This window comes from Centropristis striata, chromosome 11 (assembly GCF_030273125.1).
Source record: "Centropristis striata isolate RG_2023a ecotype Rhode Island chromosome 11, C.striata_1.0, whole genome shotgun sequence".
NCBI classification, from domain to species: domain Eukaryota; kingdom Metazoa; phylum Chordata; class Actinopteri; order Perciformes; family Serranidae; genus Centropristis; species Centropristis striata.
The window spans coordinates 16,300,898-16,319,820 of record NC_081527.1 but is presented as its reverse complement, the minus strand read 5'-3'; the positions used below and the strand labels follow the sequence as shown (position 1 = coordinate 16,319,820).

Below are 18,923 nucleotides of genomic sequence, written 5' to 3'. Positions count from 1 at the left end.
CAGAATGATCCTACAGATGAAAGAGACATTTTTATACATATGTGGACAAAACTATGTCTCTTACATCTTGTTCAAAATCTCTGTTACTGGCTATTTTGTATCTGATCTGCCTGGTGAGGAGATATGTAATGTGGACTCAGTCACGTTGACTTATCCTCTGATTACTTTGCAGTGCACAGGATAATCCTTTAGAATGAGAATAAGCAACTGCTGCCTGCAACTGAGCCCCTGCACGAATAAACAATATTATGAATGTATGTTGTAAAGAAAAAGCAACAATATACCATAAAATAAATAAGAAATTCACATTAAATGAGTAACCTATTCAATGAAAAAGCAAAGAGAAAGCAAATTAAAACATATATATTTAAAGATTTTGTTATATGTATTGTAGAACATGTGAATAACGCCCTGCAGAAGGCCAATTTAACAAATATAATTTACATTATAAACAAACATCACATTCACTTGAACCAGATGTAGTTATATAAATTACCAGTGAATAGTATACCTTGATATTTAGTGAAGATGGTGTCCTTTAAAACACAATTCCAGCGTCGACCACCATGAAAAAGTTAGCGTAAATTCTGGTGCAAATGCACAAATGTAAGTTACTATCCATTCTAAAAACCTGCGCCAAACGTGCAAGATACTGCAGCGCGCATCTTCAGGTCAGTCGCCAACATAAACGAGAAGACGGAGCAACTTTCATCTCCAGATAAAAAAAGGAAAACAGATACCATCTCTCAGTGTTCCTGCAGATCCATGTGCTGTGCTTCCACTCACTGTCTACACTGCTCCCGGTCCAGGCAGTGTCAGGCGAGCCAGCGGCCTCTCAATCATGATTGGTCCGGTAATCCCTTCAGAAATCAGTGGGATTAGACAAAAATGGAATACAAAAAAATGCCTGCTTTAATTTCGCCCTTGCCTCGCGAACCCGTTGCTGAGTGAAGCTCTCTGTTGCGTAAGTACAGAGCACACACACCGACTCCCTGCATAATGAGCCAATGAAAAAGAAGAAAAATAAAACAAAATGCCTTAATAGGCTTCAGTCTAAATGATATACCCCCAATTTCTTATCATTCCTGTGATATGTCGATGGCTTTAATAAAAGGATGCAGGATATGGTGTGTTTTGGAGAATATAGCCTAATTTTGCATCGCAAAAACAACTGTCGGCTGATTCGTATTTGTCAATACAGCTGAGCCCTCCCTCTATCTCAGTTCATCCCAGCCCTCTCCCTCTCTCTCTCCCTCCCTCTCTGTCTCTCTTTCTCTCTCTCTCTTTCTATCTCTCTCTGATTTCACACGTGCGTGTACACACACACTCACACACAGGCTCTCGTGCACGTTCACCCTAATTGGGACAATGTTCTACTTGCCAGTTGTCACAATCCCCAGATGTGATCAGCCTCTGGCAAATGCTGCTCAGTTTTGTGTTGTGGCTTTGTGATTGCGGTCTAACACCAGCAGAGGGCGCCATTAGCACATAGCCAGACACACACACACACGCACGCACGCACATACACACATCTTGCCCAGCTAGCTGTAACCGGCTAGCGATTCTGTTGTCGAGTTGACACCCTCCCCAAACCTCGGGAGCAGCTAAGCTGCACAGTCGACATGGCAAGAAAATATCGCAACATTTTCCTAAAAAAAGATGAAAATCTTCCAAGTCTTTTGGAATGAGTGAGTAGTACCGTTAGTGATTGTCTATATATCCTGATGGAAAGTAAGCATAGAAGGAGCGTATTTTGTTTTACAACATTTATGACGCATAGCTATGGTTAGTTGTTGCTAACACGGATGGTAGCTAGCTAGCTAGCTAGCTAATGAGCTAACTGCTATAGAGGGAGGAGTAGCTGTTAGCCTTCTGTGCTCTCAGCCCACTACAACAAGAGTATTTGTGTTAGCTGCTTCCTCAGATGTGATGAAAACACAATCCTAGTATGGTCCTGGACATTCTGAACTCAAGTAAATTAACGTATCTGGTGAAATTAAATACATTTTAAAGAGGTTTGGGTTGCTGGGTAGTCTCGGATGCTAGCGTTACATAATCGCCGTTGCAAGTCAAATGGCTCCACTTTCCAGTGTCACTGTGGTTCTTCTCTAATGATCGTTTCTCTGGCCATTAACCGAGATGGTAACTAATGTTCTTCGCGATGTAATGGATTAATCACCACAGCTACATTTCGAATAATCGCCGTATCACTACCAACTAATGATACATAATACATTTGTCAGTATTTTTTCAGTCGGACGACGTTTGCAAACTAGCCACCCATAGCTTAGCACGCTAACAGTAAGCTAACGTTACCTACAAATGACGTTAGCTTGTCTCGTCTCCGATAAAACATTAATGTGTGTATTACAACACCTTAAAATGGTTATAAGTATAGATGGCAAACTCGCTGAACATAATAAGAAATGTTTGTGGCACAATGTTTCTCAACTAAATTAGCAAACGTTAGCCTTACAACAAGTTAGATAGCGCAGAGAGACTCGGTTGTTAGCCTCTTCAGGACCCTTTGTCCATAGTCATAGTGGTTACCAGCTCTCCTAACTAGGCCACACGGCACTTGTTTTGATCCCTCTCCGTCGCATGTTTCTTCTCTATTTAACAAATATATGTTGTGTCAACTCCTTTTAATTTGTTTTTATCGGTTTTGCGTTACGACTGAACACCGCGTACCGCACAGTAATCGTAACCAGACGGACTTTCGCGTGTGTATTTTTGCTTTGTAGTGTAGACATTTATCTATCAGTAACGTTAGTCCCACGAGAAACGTACATTGTCATCCCACTGCTCTTTAACTAATTTCTCATACACAACACAACCATGTTTTGTTCGTCATGGTTTCTACTGGTGGTGGGATTCTTCTAAAACAACTTGAACTTTAATATGGCGTTTTAAGGTTTGAAAAGTGCTTTGATTCTAGATAAAGTGCTTGAAGCTGCTTGAAATGTAGCCTATGCAGGATGCCAAATGTACTTAAACAGGTGACACATTTTGAAACATAACATTTTGGTCTGTTTTAATTTTTCAATCTTCTGAAGAATGGTCACAGAATGCTTCATAATTTATAACATCTAATTCAATGTGTTGGAGAAGTGGAATAATTACTAAACTGTATGCACTATATACAAATATGTAGGTTGTCACAACTATATGGAGTTGGAAAAGCTTTAAAATGTACTTTGAAAATGCTTTAAAATTGCTTGAATTTGGCTATGGAAAAGGTGTAGGAACCCTTTCTCAATATACCTACATACCATTAGAATATAAGAATAAAACGATTAGTAAACTTCCTAATTTTAATTATTTTTGTCTTTCTCTTTTACAGTATTCATCACGCGATGTGATCCAAAATCCACAATGTGTGAGAACATTTAAGAACAATTGAGTTCGGAAGAAAAAAATTTGATTCCAGTGGAATCTTTCATATATATATATATATATTATTATTAGATTTTTTTCTCTGTGTTAAAGCTTATATACATTTACACACACTCGTCCCATCAACATATAACCATGCCAGTGCAAGCACCACAATGGACGGAGTTCCTGCTGTGCCCGATCTGCACACAAACATTTGAGGAGACTGTTCGCCGGCCCATAAGCTTGGGCTGTGGACATACTGTCTGCAAGATGTGCCTGAACAAGTTGCACCGTAAGGCCTGTCCCTTTGACCAGACAGCCATTAGCACAGACATCGAGCAGCTACCTGTCAACACAGCCCTGTTGCAGCTGGTGGGAGGCCAGGTAAGTCTTGTGTTTTATTTGTTTAGTTGTTTGTCAATTTCTGACAAAGATACTGTGTTTACAATATTTATGCAGAGCCCTTGATGTTTCTACCTTGTAATGAATGATAACAGCTCCTGGGTGTATTTTAGTAGTGGAAAAGTTTAAGGCCCCATCTTTACCATGACTGTTTTATGTTTTCTGTAATTACTGTTTGTGGATTATGCTAAAGTGTTACACGTGGGTTATTACATGATGCACATAGCTTGGAGATTCCTTTATGAGTCATACTCCAGTCATTGAGCAATGACTTTAATTCTGTTGGTGTACTGAGTGCTGGCATAATCAGTGAAGCTATATTCCTCTGAGGTGTGTTTGACCAACAGGGTGAGGCACAGCTAATGGTGTTTTGGCTTTGTTGGCCAAGTTTCCATATGCGTATACACTGTATAATAATGGATGACGTCAGTGTATCGACTATAAGTCTGTTGTGTCTGATATAGTTACGACTGTGATGTCTTGTCTATAAGCTGAGTGTGTTGCATATCAGTGCTCCTACAAATTAGAAGGGTACAATGTTCAATCAAATTAATATGCTCTGATAGAAATGGAAGTTGTCATGATTGTTCTGTACCCTTGTCGTTCATACAAATAACCTAGTTTATGCACATGAAATGCCCCAGAGCTGCTGGTCGTTTTGGTCAGTATCAAAATTTTTTATTTTCATTTGTTAAATTGGCCATAGCAAAGCTTTGAAAGTTTGCCTGCACAGCCTAAACATGAACATACAAACTTGATAGAAAATGCTTCTGTCCAATGTTTTAGCTTTATCTTAAATATTGTTTATTTGTATTGTCAATATGGGGTAAGGTGCAGTTCAAAAGCCATGACATGCAGAGAATGGAGCAAAAGTAAAATGCCCCATTCTCAAAATGTGAATTTTTAATTTTCTGAGCATAACCTAGTAGTCACCTCACCATGTTTCCAATAAGATAGCAAGGGGGTTCCTAAAAACAGAGCTTTTAATGCCTTGTTTCCACTGCATGCCTCGACTCAACTTACTTTTGGTACCAGTTGCTTTTCTCTGTTTCATTTTCCACTGCACATAGTACTACCTCAATGTATGCGGGATTCTAAGTTGATCTTCATAGTGACGCTGCATGAAACTGCCGTGACATCATCTGTAACGTGATGCGACACTCGTGTGTTGTGGGCTGCTATTTTTTTTAAATCTGGGGCAAATTGATACAAAAAAAATATTTTGCTATGAGCATCTTTGCTATTTAACAATCATGGGTGGATGCAGGGTCCTTTAAAGTACTTTCCACAGCTTTTGCAAAGCAAGAACAGAAAAAGAGCAGTTTAAGTTGAGTAGAGCTATGCCATATCATGCAGTAGAAAGGATGCATTAGAATGCTGGGCAGTTGCATGACATTTTTCATTATTCTTGACAAGTCAGTATGAAAATTGGCTTTATTGTTATTTCTGCCAAATATACTTGCATGCACACACACAAAGACACACTTTGATATGGATTGGCACAATCAGATGTGTTAAGCTGCTTTAGCCAATACATTAGAAAATTAAACGTAAATTATGACTGTGTGTGTTCCTCTGCACATTCTGTATCAATCATTGAGATATGATTGTACTGAAAAGCAGGGTTTGCTGTGGGTTTTCCTAATTCTTTGCATCCCTCTCTGTTTCCTGCTGCAGGTTCCTAAGGCTCAGCCAGTGGCCTTGATTACCAGTCCAGAGGACTCGCAGCATTATGAGGAGGCCAGGCAGTGTGTTGAGGAGCTGGCCCTCTACCTCAAACCTCTCAGCAACACCAGAGGTACTTTTACAAATATAAACACATGCTTGTTACCTTTTATAGTGTATTGTGCCTTTATAATAATCAGTTGACATGCTTTTGCTGCCTTTAAATGTAACTGGAGGTGGTTTTCAACATGGGAAGTCTAGTACTACATGTGAGAATATTGCTGCTTGGTGACTGATAATGGATGTGGCCTTGTTCCCTTTTCAAAAAGTTTGTGAGATGTTTTGCATGTCATTGTCATGAACGGAACAAAAAAGTAGCAAACAAAACTTACTATAAAAAATAATCATTAATTTCGAAAGGGCCTAACTTTTTTAAAAACAAACTCATGTTGCAACCCACGAACTTTGAACTCTATGAAAATTTCCACTTGCAAAGTTGATATGGCATCACTAGGTCAGTAAATTGACTCTAAAAACAGTTCTACATAACATCACCTTGGCTAGTTTAAATTTGTGACTTATCAGCCAAAAGCATAATAAATACTAATACGCTCATACTTTCTGAAGCGGCAGTGTGCTCCTGCTGAATGAATATAAAGGAAACACTGGCTTATAAATAACGTAATGATCTGACAAGTCTTTTAGAGTGTATCTATGTTGTATGTTCAGGTTTTTCACACTATTCCCTGTTGATGAAAATGTAGCCAATCAGATTTGCGAGAAATGTTACTGCAAGAGAGGAATTATAAAATGGGAAGTAGCCCTCTTTCGATGTTGGAGGTGCAACTGCATCCTCCCAAATTATCATAAAGTTGAATCAGCAGCTCTCTAAAATAATAAACCTAAAACAAACCTAAAAAAAGTATAGTATTTATTGCGGGACTGAGTGTGTATTAGACTTAAGTGTATATTCTCTTGGTTTACCAGTTGTCATGTGTATTCTCCCACCAGGTGTGGGCCTGAGCAGCACGGCCCAGAGCATGCTGAGTCGGCCCATGCAGAGGAAACTGGTGACTCTGGTCCACTGCCAGCTGGTTGAGGAGGAGGGCCGCGTTAGAGCTATGAGAGCCGCCCGCTCACTAGGTGAGCGAACTGTCACTGAACTCATCTTACAGCACCAGAATCCCCAGCAGCTCTCCTCCAACCTGTGGGCTGCTGTGCGTGCGCGGGGATGCCAGTTTCTAGGTCCAGGTAAGTTAATTTCAATACCTGCAAAGGGAGACAGGCACATTCCATTTTTGAGAAAAACCAGTCTGTATATCCTCTAAGTGTTTGCTTTTGGCATGCTCATCTTTATTTTTGTGGTTTTCCTCCCCCAGCCATGCAGGAGGAAGCTCTAAAGTTGGTCCTTCTGGCTCTAGAGGATGGCTCTGCTCTGTCCAGGAAGGTGTTGGTTCTCTTTGTAGTCCAGAGGCTTGAGCCACGCTTCCCACAGGCCTCTAAGACTAGCATAGGCCATGTGGTGCAGCTCCTCTACAGGGCCTCCTGCTTCAAGGTATGTCACTTATTGAAAACAAGATGAAAAATTCATGCATTTATTTTTTGTGACAAATAGTGTATGTCATGTGGTGCTGCTCAACAGAGGAGAAAAACAAACCAAAAACATTCAAATCACTCTTACCTTCTTCCTCCTCTGTGGCTACATAGGTGACCAAACGTGATGAAGATTCATCCTTGATGCAGCTGAAAGAGGAATTCCGTACTTACGAGGCTCTGCGGCGCGAGCATGACTCTCAGATAGTTCAGATTGCAATGGAGGGTGGGCTGCGCATCGCACCTGACCAGTGGTCTTCTCTGTTATATGGAGATCAATCTCACAAGTCCCACATGCAGTCTATCATAGATAAGGTGTGTGTGAAATGTGTTTGTTTTGTTTGTATTTGTGTAAATGTGTCATGTGTCAATACAGCATATTTCATAGATTATTTCTGTGTTTGCCGTGAAGCATTAACTCCCTGTTTTTACTGCTTCCGGCATAGCTGCAAACCCCAGCGTCTTTTGCTCAGAGTGTCCAGGAGCTGACGATTGCGCTGCAGAGGACCGGAGACCCAGCCAACCTCAACAGGCTGCGGCCCCACCTGGAACTACTGGCTAACATTGATCCCAGTCCTGGTAAGAAACAAGCACTTCAATAATCTTGGTTTTGTAGTGATGTAAGGAGTGAATCAATTATCTGCAGTTTCACAAGCTGGAATCCAAACATTGACCTTTGCTTCTTCTCAGTCCTCTCTCTCTCACCTTTTGTGTTATTCCAGTGTAACTTGGCTAATAATTTGTGTTAAAACAAGCAGCTGCGAGAACATTTTAGTTAATATCTTGGCCAGAACCAATGTATAGATATATGCTAAAGAGCATTGTGTTTATCAATTTACATAAGTCTATATGAATAAGATTGCAATTCAAATTATTGTTTGTTTTGTCTGCAAGTGTGTATTCATGTTTTGGTTTTGTGTGGACCCCAGGAAGACTTGCTGATGAGATCCTATGAAAGTATTTGCATTAAAGTCTGTTTTTCTAACCTTTATTCTTTTTCCCAGATGCACCGCCTCCCACATGGGAGCAGCTTGAGAAAGGGTTGGTAGCAGTAAAAACAGTGGTGCATGGCCTGGTGGACTTCATCCAGAACCACAGCAAGAAAGGAGCCGACCCTCAACAGGTCAGTCTATCCATTGAACCGTGATAGGAGCACAGCCCCATCCCTTTTATGTTGCTTAATTAACCCAAGCTTCACCCATAGGAGATTATAGCCCAGCATCAACCATAATTAGAACATAACATTATTTCTCTATTTCAACAACTTGATGTCTCTCTTTAGCCTCCTCAGCACAGCAAGTATAAGACATACATGTGTCGTGACATGAAGCAGAAAGGAGGTTGTCCTCGTGGAGCCAGCTGCACCTTTGCCCATTCTCAGGATGAACTGGAGAAGTGAGTCTGACATCAACACTTTTTTCAAAAGTTTTCAAAATTAGTTGAATTGAAATTGTAGCCATAATGAAAACATTTTCACACCACCCAGTGTTTCTTATACATTTTGTTCTGTGTTGTATGTTTGTCAGGTATCGCAAAATGAATAAGCGTTTGGCAGCTCGCATCCCTGGCTCGGGAGGGCTCATGCCAGATGAGGGCCTTCCTCTTGATGTAGCAGTGACCCGGAAGCCTTCACCCCTCACCAATGGTAGCGGCGGACCCTCTTTGCCCCAGCTCATTGCCCGTGGCACCGACAATGTCCCATATGAGCTGTTGCGTAAACCCATGAAGATGGATGGAGGAAGTAACAGTGCCCCAGGATCACCACCTGACGTGTGAGTATAGCATTCCCTCTACATTGAATTAATTGGCAGCCATAGACTGCCACATGCCGTCAACTTTGCAGATTTTTCTGCTGATGGACACCAGCTATATTGGACAAACTTTGCATTCTCATAATTAAAGTAAAATTTAAATACATGAAATTTTCAATAGTCATTGAAAATTAGAATATTGTCTTTGAATGCATAGGTTGTTATAAATGTTTAAAAATATACTCCTTACTTTTTGTTATCTACTTTATTGAAAGGATGCATTATCTTGGATAGAATAATATCTGAATAATAGGTTTAGGGCAGAATAAAACACCTCAGCAGGTTGACAATTTCTCCGTTAGTAACACTGAAGACTCTGGGCACTCACTGACACATAGTTTACTTTAATAAACGGACTTCTGGCATTTATTCCTGTAGCCTGGACCCTGTGCTGCCAAAACCTGGTATGCCTCTGCCACCTCATGCCATGGGCCACCCAAGGATGCCAGTAGACCACCTCTCTGGGGTGAAGCACATGCCAGTGGTAGCCAGAGGTTCACCAGTGTATTCTCAGCCACCTCTCCCTGAGATGTGCTACGACACTCGCCCACCACCCTCTGCTTCCCAGTATGATCCCCCACAATATCCAACAGGTAGGTCAATGGGTTTCTGTGCGTGTGACTGATAAAAAATTGCTATATTTTTTTACTTTATACATAGACATAATTTAGAAAAGTGTTGTTAATAATTGTCTGCTTTTTATTTCCCAGGGTATCAATACCAACAGCCACCACAGTATGTCTCTCGGGATTACATGCGTAACCCTCCTCCCCCCAGTGAGTCAGGACCCCCTTACCAGGAGCCCTACCCTGGCTACGGCCCGCCAGAGCGCCCCTACCAGGCCCCTCACTCTGGTCCACCTTTCTCTTATCCTCACCCTCCACACCATGACCGAGGACGCCACGGGACCTACACAGGCCCACCACCTCCCCCACAGCCTTACCCACCACAGAGGGATGGCCTGGTCAGAATGAGTCCAGCGCCTCTGGATATGCCCCCACCATCAGCAGGACAGGCTAACTCTCTTTACCACCAGGAGCCCAGTGGCCGTGATAGATACCCTCCAGATGGCTACTATACACAGGGTGCCCAGCCTCCACCGATGAGGGCTTATGTCAGGGTGAGTTTGTTTGGATTGCTCTTCTTTTTAACCATTTGCCTTAAACACTCTGTGATGCCAACCTAAAATAAATGCTAGTACTTAAGCAGCAATATTTGTGTGTGTGTGTGTATTAGGGTCCGTCATATAGTGGCTCACAGCATAGCCTGGACTACCTGCATCGACGTCGGCAGGAGCTGTTATCCCAGCTGGAGGAAAGGAAAGTCATTTCCCCTCCACCATTTGCTGCCTCCCCCACTCTTCCTCATCCCTTCCCCAGCGACTACCCTCCAGAGGTTAGTACTAGACTGTAAGATTTGAGACATAAAAAGATTAAAGAACTGTAAGAACATGTATCAGTGACAACACTCTCTCTGTATGTTCTGTGTCTGCAGTATGGCGAAGAGAGCTCCAAAACCATGGCGAAATGTAGAGAACCTGATTATGCAGGGCAGTACTCTCCATGGTCTTGTGAAACCATTGGCTCCTACATTGGCTCAAAGGATGCCAAACCCAAAGATGTTATGGTTCCTGGTTCCATGGACATGATGGTGAGTTCAAATGGATTACTCTGTTAACCATATCCGGGGATCTGTACAATGTACAAAGTCTGCAAAGTTTAGAAAAGTTTCCTTTATTACCCTTGTGGTTTCAAGGTTAGGAATATGCTTGAAGTTGAAGATACTTCTTGATAAATACTTGATTTTTAGCAATCGAGTTTTAATTTACACAATTCACCCACGTAAACCAACAGTATTTTGATATTTGAAATAAAATAATCCCACACCAGACATGGGGAGGACTGGGCCTTATTTGACTGGTGTGGGCATTACATAAACACAATTAAAACATACGGTCAAAGTCTATGTGGACAGCTGGTACAGTAAACAAAATTGGCAAAATATTCTACATTAATTGATGGGGGTTACCTTCGAAATACTAGAAAATGGCCTTCATTTTACTCTTAAAAGCTGAACAAACCCTGCATATCAGTATTGTGGTGGGCAAATGAAATGTGTTTCTGTCCTGAAGTATTCAGCATTTGGGCTGTTTCCACTACCACCCAATACCCCGAATGAGGTGGGTCTCATTCGCTGAAACGGCCCTAATTTGAATATGAGCTGTCCGGAGCAGGACTTTTTGTCTGGACTTTTTTTCAACTCTGTCGAAGAACAGGGCCTTTTTTCTCCCCTGAAAAAAGCCCAGTTACTGATTGGATGTGACGTAATACTCTACACGACAACAACACACGCCATTTGTAAAAGCCTGCGAAGCAGTGTCGCCAACTTAGCGACTTTGTTGCTATATTTAGCGACTTTTCAGTCCCCCTTAGCAACTATTTTTCAAGAAAGCGACTGGAGACAAATCCAGCGACATTTTCTGGTGTTATTTGAGACTCCTTCTTACTCTTCCTAACAAGCCGCGGGGGTTGGCGGCTCTTCTCAACGAGCTGTGTGGGTCGGCGGCTCTTCTTAACGAGCTGCGGGTGCCGGTGGCTCTTCTTAACGAGCTGCGGGGGTCGGCGGCTCTTCTTAACGAGACGCGGGGGTCAGCGGCTCTTCTTAACGAGCCGTGGGAGGTAGCGGCTCGTCAAGAGGAGTTGGAACAAGTCGAAGCGGCACAGTCCTGCTTTAGCAGTCTCCCAGCTGCAGAGCCAGAGGGAATGTAACCCCTTAGCATCCAGTCTGCAAATTGCTAATAGGCTAACAGTTAGCTCTGTAGCAGTACAGTGTGTAAGTGCTGCTGCTACAGGAGGTTATCAATTAGCAATCTCTGTTTACAACAAGCACGTACACTCTGTGCACAGTTATCTATGCCCGTTAATTCACGATCACTATGTTTATGATCAGTGGAGACGCTGTGCATAATTAGCAAAGCTGGCTACTAAACACGGCTATTGATGCACAAAACCAAGCCTCTTCCTCAGATCTCTCCATACCCTAACCTATCCTCTCTATCCCCTTCTCTCTCCCTGTGTTTGACAGAATGCAGAGGCTAAGGGTCTGAGGGATCCATCACTGGAGGCTCCTCGGAGGGGTGCAGAAGTCAAAGACGATGACCCCATCATCCCATTTGGCCCCCAGCCAACTGTATCGCGCTTCGGGGCCATCTCCCGCACCTCAAAGACAGGCTACCAGACCACAGGCCCTGTGCAGGCTATGGCCTCCACTCCCCAGAATCCAAGCTCTAAACATATGGCAATGCCAGGTAAGAGAGGCCATGTGTAAAACAACAGATCAATATCCTGTTAATATTTAGAGACTGACCTCTGATAAATGAATACTAAACTATATCAAAAGGAATTATTAAAAAAAACGTAGAACATTGTATTTGTTGTACATACATATACATTTGCATCAATATATATTTTTTTGTAATCCAGTGAACTTAACCTACGGATTAAGCTATTCTCATTTTGTCGACACTGACCTCTCACTTAAACTGACATTTAGTAGCATTGTCATTTCACATAATTGTGGTGTGTAATTATCGTACTGTCTGGCATGAAAACAATTCTGACAACCATTTTTACCACTGAACCTACAGCAGAATACACATATAGCCATGGAGGATGGGGTGGAGCTTCATACCCCTCCCACCAGGCTGCCTCCTCCACTCAGGGACACTTCAGTGAGCGGTAAGGCCTGTGTTTGTTTTTCTGTCATCCTTTAAATGTCCATATGATAATACCAATCATGCTTTGAAAAAAAACTTAGACATGCATGTATGAAAGTATGTGGTTTATAAAGGTAATTGTAAACCAGTTTGTGTAAATTTCTTACTGTATTTTATGTTCACAGCCTACCCATGGCGGCTCAAGACCGAGAACAGTTAAAGATTGAGCTGCAGCAGGTCACCCATCAGATCAACCAACAGACCCAGATGCGAAGCATCGAGGTGTGTATGCTCTCTAACTCCTAGATATTAGTTTGATAGATTCTACAAGATTCTGAAATATTTAAATAAGCATGAATTTGTCTCTTAATTTCAGAGCAGGTATTTTGTATACCAGCTTTTGTTTGAACATGACAATTGATATGGTAAACGATACAAGCAGTTGGCAGCCATGCTGTCTAGTCGGTACCAAATTAAAGTCAACACTGAAATATCTTGTCTCCGAAAACAGGTTTTCCCATTTCACGTTGTAATTCTTTTGATTATTGCCAGAAATTTTCTGATTGCATCCTCCTTACTTTCTGTCTCACTATTACAGGCTAGTAACTCTTTAATGCTGCAGAGGGAGGCCAGTGCACTGGCAGGCCAACCGGTGCAGCCTGGCCAGAGCCAGGCAGCAGCAGCAGCAGCTCAGCAGCAGCAGCAACAGCCCAAGTGGCCAGCAGGGGGAGCAAGTACAACAGCGGTCTCCAGTGAGCAGCTAAGTCTGGAGCTCCACCAGGTGGAGAGAGAGATCGGCAAGAGGACTCGTGAGATGGCTTTGGTAAGGGAGGGTGGACTGTTGAGCAACAATTAGGAGAGAAGTTGGGATATGAGGGGATTTTGATAAAAAAACAAACAAAAAAAAAACACTCAATGTATTATATCACAACCTCTGGACAGTACATATTCAAATTCAGTTTTCTTTAAAGATGCCATATTGAAAATTAGATTTATGTCTTTTTTGATTCTAAAGAAGGTCTAGATGCTTGGTAAATACTATGAAAGTGTCAAAATGCTCAATCCACAGAGGAATGCACACAGGCAATATTCAGACGCTATGCTTTTAAACAAGCTTCAAGGACTGCTGTAAGGTGATGTCACACCTACAGACATTATACTACACATTCCAAGTATATCCTGAAAATGAGCATAATATGTCCCCTTTAAGAATCCCTTCAGCTTCTCCTAGTAGAAGCTTTGCTATCGAACCATGCAACAGGACAAATGCCACATACTAGGGGTCATATAAGCTCAAGTCTTATTTGATAATAAACGATTAGGGTCCATTTGGATCAAATAAGTCCAACAACTTGTAAAAAAATGAATATGTAACTCGGTGTATTTCCAGCAAATGAGTATGTTCTGTCCATCTCCAAACCAGGAAAACCAAGTAGCCCATGATGTTCAGCAGTACAAGATGAAACCTGCAGAGAATGGACAACCAGAGCACAAGACTCAGTTGGATGAAATCTCCCTGGCTCTTGGGTGAGTAAACACATAAATATTGGCTATTCAACATTGATGTGTATATTCTTTAATTGTGCATGTGTTTTATTAGCCCCCTTCACACAGTCTGTTGAAGGCAGGAATGTTGCACTGTCTGTCCACTGTAGTTTGGCTCAGTGTGTCAAAGCAAAGCTGGCATAACGGCTGATCTTCTGTACGGCAGTATTGCTGAATCTCTGTGTGAAAGGGGCTATTATCAAGCTAACCTCTTCCCAGTATTCATCGTTCTCATTTTTTTTCTCTGTCCTTAATTCAGCGAAGTATCAAACGGCTCCAGCAGTCTGCAAGAAAGTGCAGTGGGCGGGTCCATGCTGTCACTGACCAATAAGACATCTTCGTTGAGCTTGTGCTCTGATCCAGGTGCCACTGGTTCAGAGATGCAGAAGAATGGCGTCGTCCATTCCTGCTCTTAGGCAGTACACACACACACACACACACACACACACACACACACATACACATATACATACACACACACACACACATGCACACACTCAAAATGCTCAATTGAAAAGCATGCACAGGCACACATACACCCATTCTATTTAGAAGATGAGCAGTATCTGCCGTGATATGAATTTTCTTTCTTTTTGTTCTGTGAATGAGCTTTTTTTAATGACTTTCCTTGCCTGGAAACCAGAGCATATGATAACATTTCTCGTGTGTGTTAATTTTTTTCTTTTTTTTTTTGTACTGGGATTATAGATTAACAAGGCTCACAACAGATATATCAGGAAGAGAAAATGGTGGTGATGTTGACAGCGGTGTTGTAATTTCATTCAAAGAGGCTAGGCCTATTCCATCCTTCACAAACACATTAATACAGTCCAGTATTTGATTGATCCTCCCCATAGAAGTTTTTTGGTTTTGTTGTACCAGCATACGTGTTGATGAACGGTTAGATACAGAGGAGCAGATAAACAAGCACTATCACATGCACTCTGAGGAAATTCTGCAATCTGATGATCTATGAGGGTATAGTAGGAAACAGCAGAAGTGCATCACTTGGTACTCAACCCCAGAAACGTAAAAAAGAAAAAAAAAAAAGTGGTTGCCTAGATGTAGATGGTCTGAGGAGGGAAAATCAGCACAATATTCCACCAGTATTCAGCTGAAACGGAGATGCAAGGTGTTTCAGAAATCACTTTTGCACCACATGCACGTCGTCACCTGCCACAAGAAGTATGATTTTATTAGTGCATTTTATGAACACATCATATGTCTGTTTCATACTTGAAAGCAGTATATTATAAATTTAATTGAAGCATTCTGTTTTAAAGATTGCAACGAGTCTTTTTGATAATGAGCTATTCTCATGTTTTCTATAAGGGAGTCTACTATGTGCTTCTCTTGGATGTGGTGTGACCTGATGTGGTTTGGTTGCAGTGCCGTGCGCCTGTGCTCCGTAGGGCTGCATTCAGTCCTAGTCGATTATGTTGTGAGATTTTTCACAGCATGCTCTGAAATTTTTTCTTTCTTTTTTTGTGGTGAATGCACATGAATAGGATGAGAGAGAGTACATCTTTCTGCCCTAGGAGTCAGGTGAATAAGTGTCTTTACAACTATTGAGGATAAACAAACAAGGATTTCCCTCCTCCGAGCTTCTCGTCTGGCCACACAGAAGGCCTCCCCATTGGGATTATCTTGTCATTTGTTCTCCTAACTTCTATGAAGTTGCCTTCCCTTGTGTTGTTTTTTTTTCAAATTTGTTTTATTTTTTCATGCTTTGCGTTGTTACGATTTGGGGTGAGTGCCTTAACCGAGTGAAGGCTTTATAGATCTTAGCTGAACGCGCATCCTCCTCTCTGTCATATAATGATTGAATTCCAAGCAAAACGTATCGTTTGTACTCTTAGAAAAGGTTGCTGTTGTAGCGTTTTTAGCTACACAGTACATTTGAAATCATGTTTACAGCTGAGGATATTAGTGTTGTTTTCTGAGGAGTAAACACAACCAACGTCAGCAGATTTGATAAGTTAATGTATCACATTGAGTTTATTTAAGCATGTTTTACTGGTGAGTATTATCACATTTTTGTTTTCACACCTCAATGTCTACATCACCACCATTACCACTATTGTTGCTCTTTCTCCATCATGTAAATTGTTTACTGCTGATGCTCAACACAGAGCTCTTTGCCTTTTGTAAACAATTAGCATGATCAGCTACAGTTTTACAGCTCTGCAGAGAGCGAGTGAGTCCTTGTGTTCAAACGGTTGAAGGATAGCGGAGACGCTCTGGGTGAAGTCGTTTAACATCGAGCCTTCGTTTTGGTCAGACGAGGGGTACTGAGAAACTGACAGTTTGACAAATCCCTGATAACTGATGAGTCAAACAAATAAAGGCACAAATGTTTTGTGTCTCTCATCTTGGCTGTTTGATGGGCATCTCTTCCAAAATGTCAGCGCCATGATAGTGGATGTTTGGGTTTTGCTTTTTTACAAATTTTCCTACCACACTTCAAGCCTCTGGCTGCTCCTCGCTACATTTATTGTTTAGGTACACAGCTCACTTATACATATGAGTATGTATACATACATTAATATACTAAAGCACTATTAATGTGCCACCTGTTATTTTACTCGCTCAGCATTTATATTAAATGATCTCTACTTAGAATCAGCAAATTGTTTTTCTTTTTGTTGTTTTGATTTGTTTTCTGTCCACTGGTTGCCAACACAGACTTTATCCTTTCCCAGACGAAGGACTTCTGTGCGCATTGATGTGTGTTCACTTAATCTTTTGTGTTCAAACAAAGATGTTCTTTATAGACTATGCTTCCGAAGAAGACAAAAATTCTGTATCTTTGGAAAATTTATGGAGACGTTTTGTGTGTGCTAGATTGTATTGTAGAAAATGTACCCTTAATTTTTTTTTTTGCTCCCCTCAAAGTGTGCTATACTGGGTGATAGTTTTAAGGTATTAGAAAAGTGTTGGTGGGTTTTTTCCCACCCTTGCCCCACAGAGGACATTCAGGAAGTCTCCGATGATAGGTTGGCCTTAAATCCTCTTGAATGCTCCATTACTTTGTCTGCTTTAGGAGCATGAGATGATTTCAAAATGAACACAGAATTGGCATGAATTAGAGTCAAACAGATGGACTCTATAAGATCCCCCCCCTCCCTTTTGAAAATGTCATGTAAAACGGCAACATGCAATAATGCAAATCGCTCAAGATTTGAAGCAAAATGTGTTTTATTATTTTTTAAGGAAATGTTGTTTACCTAGCTCGGTTTGTAGTTCTTTTCTCTTTCTCTCTTTTTTTGTTTTCGTTTCTGCAATAGTTGAGTGAATTTACTGACCTGCAAGTCTTACAGTCTTTAATGCATCATCTGACCTGATGTGTAGTCAACAGCTTAGAGTATCTGAGTGACATTCACACAATAGTTTTGTTTTTCTTTGACAAGAATTTGCAAGAAATTGACCCACCGGCTTAGTTCCGCTGTTATAATGCCATGAAATTGCAACACATGGTGTTCATTCAATATGTTGTTTCTCACTCTTTCTAAGTGCAAGTCAACCAAAACTGTCACAATGCTGATTCTACCTGATGGGTCCCTGCAGGTCTAAATGAGCCTAAAACACCTTTAGCTTAGCAGAACTGACCTACAATGACGTATGGGGTGGTTTACTATATAGTAAATAGCAAAGATGTTCATTTCAATCACCTGTGTGTTTTTGTTTCTGAGTGGAACTGCTGCCTCGACCCCTCATTTACATAACCAGTTAACCCCTCCACTCCCACCCTTGACCACTGAACTCTGTTACTGCTGTTTGAGGCTCACATTTTATTCCCTGACTTTCTGGGGAAATTCGCAAATGGCTATTTTATATGATTACTCCCTTGTAAAATATCTCTTAAATTAAGGTACAGGTTTGATTTCAGCAAGAAAAAAGAAGTTTTTATATGTATATTATACTCCATTAAGGAATGTCTAGAATTATCTTCCTCCAATGTGGATGTAGCCATTATTACGCCATTTTATGACTTTGTAAGAGAATTCACTGTGTGAAAATTGGTTTGCATTTTTGTATAATACAATCTGCTTTTTTTTTCGTTTGATACGAGAGGGAGGTCAAACTGGAAGTTTGAAGAGAGAAAAAAATGAACCTGTGAAATTGAGAAAACAAAGTGTAACTTATGTACAACAGTGATTCTAAGCTGAGGGGGAAAGATTAAATGATATTGCTAACTCTGAATGTTTGTGTCATTGTTTTTATTTTTAACAGAATTCGACAATTTAAAGGACAACTTAAGCTGTAGTCTTCTTTTTTCCCCCCAGGCTTCCAGTTACATTCTGTAATGATGTGATGTGCGTTTGGGGTGTCTGCAGTACACCTTGACATCAATGCAACAGATTTTAACTTTTGATCACAAAAAGTTGCTGCTTTTTCATATGACATTAATTGAAAATTAAGGCCATGTCTACACATATTCAGATATAAGGACAGAGGAAGGTAAAAGTACCAGGATCAAAGGTTTCATTTTATATTTTTGTAGTATGCCAGGAAAAAAATTAAAAATGTCAGTATGTCAAAAAATATATTTTTTTAAATCATAGTTAAGTGTGTTACAAAAATGTCATAGTATAGTATGTCATAAAAATCTAATTTAAAAAAAATGTTGAATAGTATAACAAAATATTTCAAAAAATATAGATAAAAGATGGCATATAATGACTTTTTAAAAAATCAACATCCCATAATAAGGTGTTTTTGTCATTTATGGAAAAACTGCTCTAATATCTATCAACAGACTACAATAGTCATTAGTAGCAATTTAAAATTTTGACCATTTTTGACAAAAATCA

The 18,923-nt window shown here is 40.8% G+C and overlaps 1 protein-coding gene across 2 annotated transcripts; it reads left to right on the top strand.

Moving 5' to 3' along the window:
• The first annotated feature begins 1,529 nt into the window (after positions 1–1,529).
• On the top strand, positions 1,530–18,312 carry rc3h1b (ring finger and CCCH-type domains 1b). Of its 2 annotated transcripts, none has more exons than XM_059344102.1 (20): positions 1,530–1,688; positions 3,344–3,762; positions 5,458–5,578; positions 6,457–6,696; positions 6,825–7,000; positions 7,153–7,353; positions 7,485–7,617; positions 8,043–8,161; positions 8,321–8,433; positions 8,565–8,810; positions 9,228–9,442; positions 9,560–9,969; positions 10,086–10,244; positions 10,344–10,499; positions 11,934–12,156; positions 12,499–12,586; positions 12,750–12,846; positions 13,163–13,387; positions 13,988–14,091; positions 14,369–18,312. In XM_059344102.1, the coding sequence occupies exons 2-20, from the start codon at positions 3,532–3,534 to the stop codon at positions 14,523–14,525; spliced, it is 3,414 nt and encodes a 1,137-aa protein (XP_059200085.1). In that variant the 5' UTR covers positions 1,530–1,688; positions 3,344–3,531; the 3' UTR covers positions 14,526–18,312. The 2 variants fall into 2 exon arrangements, with proteins under 2 accessions (XP_059200085.1, XP_059200084.1); XM_059344101.1 differs by having other exon boundaries at positions 12,496–12,586.
• Positions 18,313–18,923: the final 611 nt, after the last annotated feature.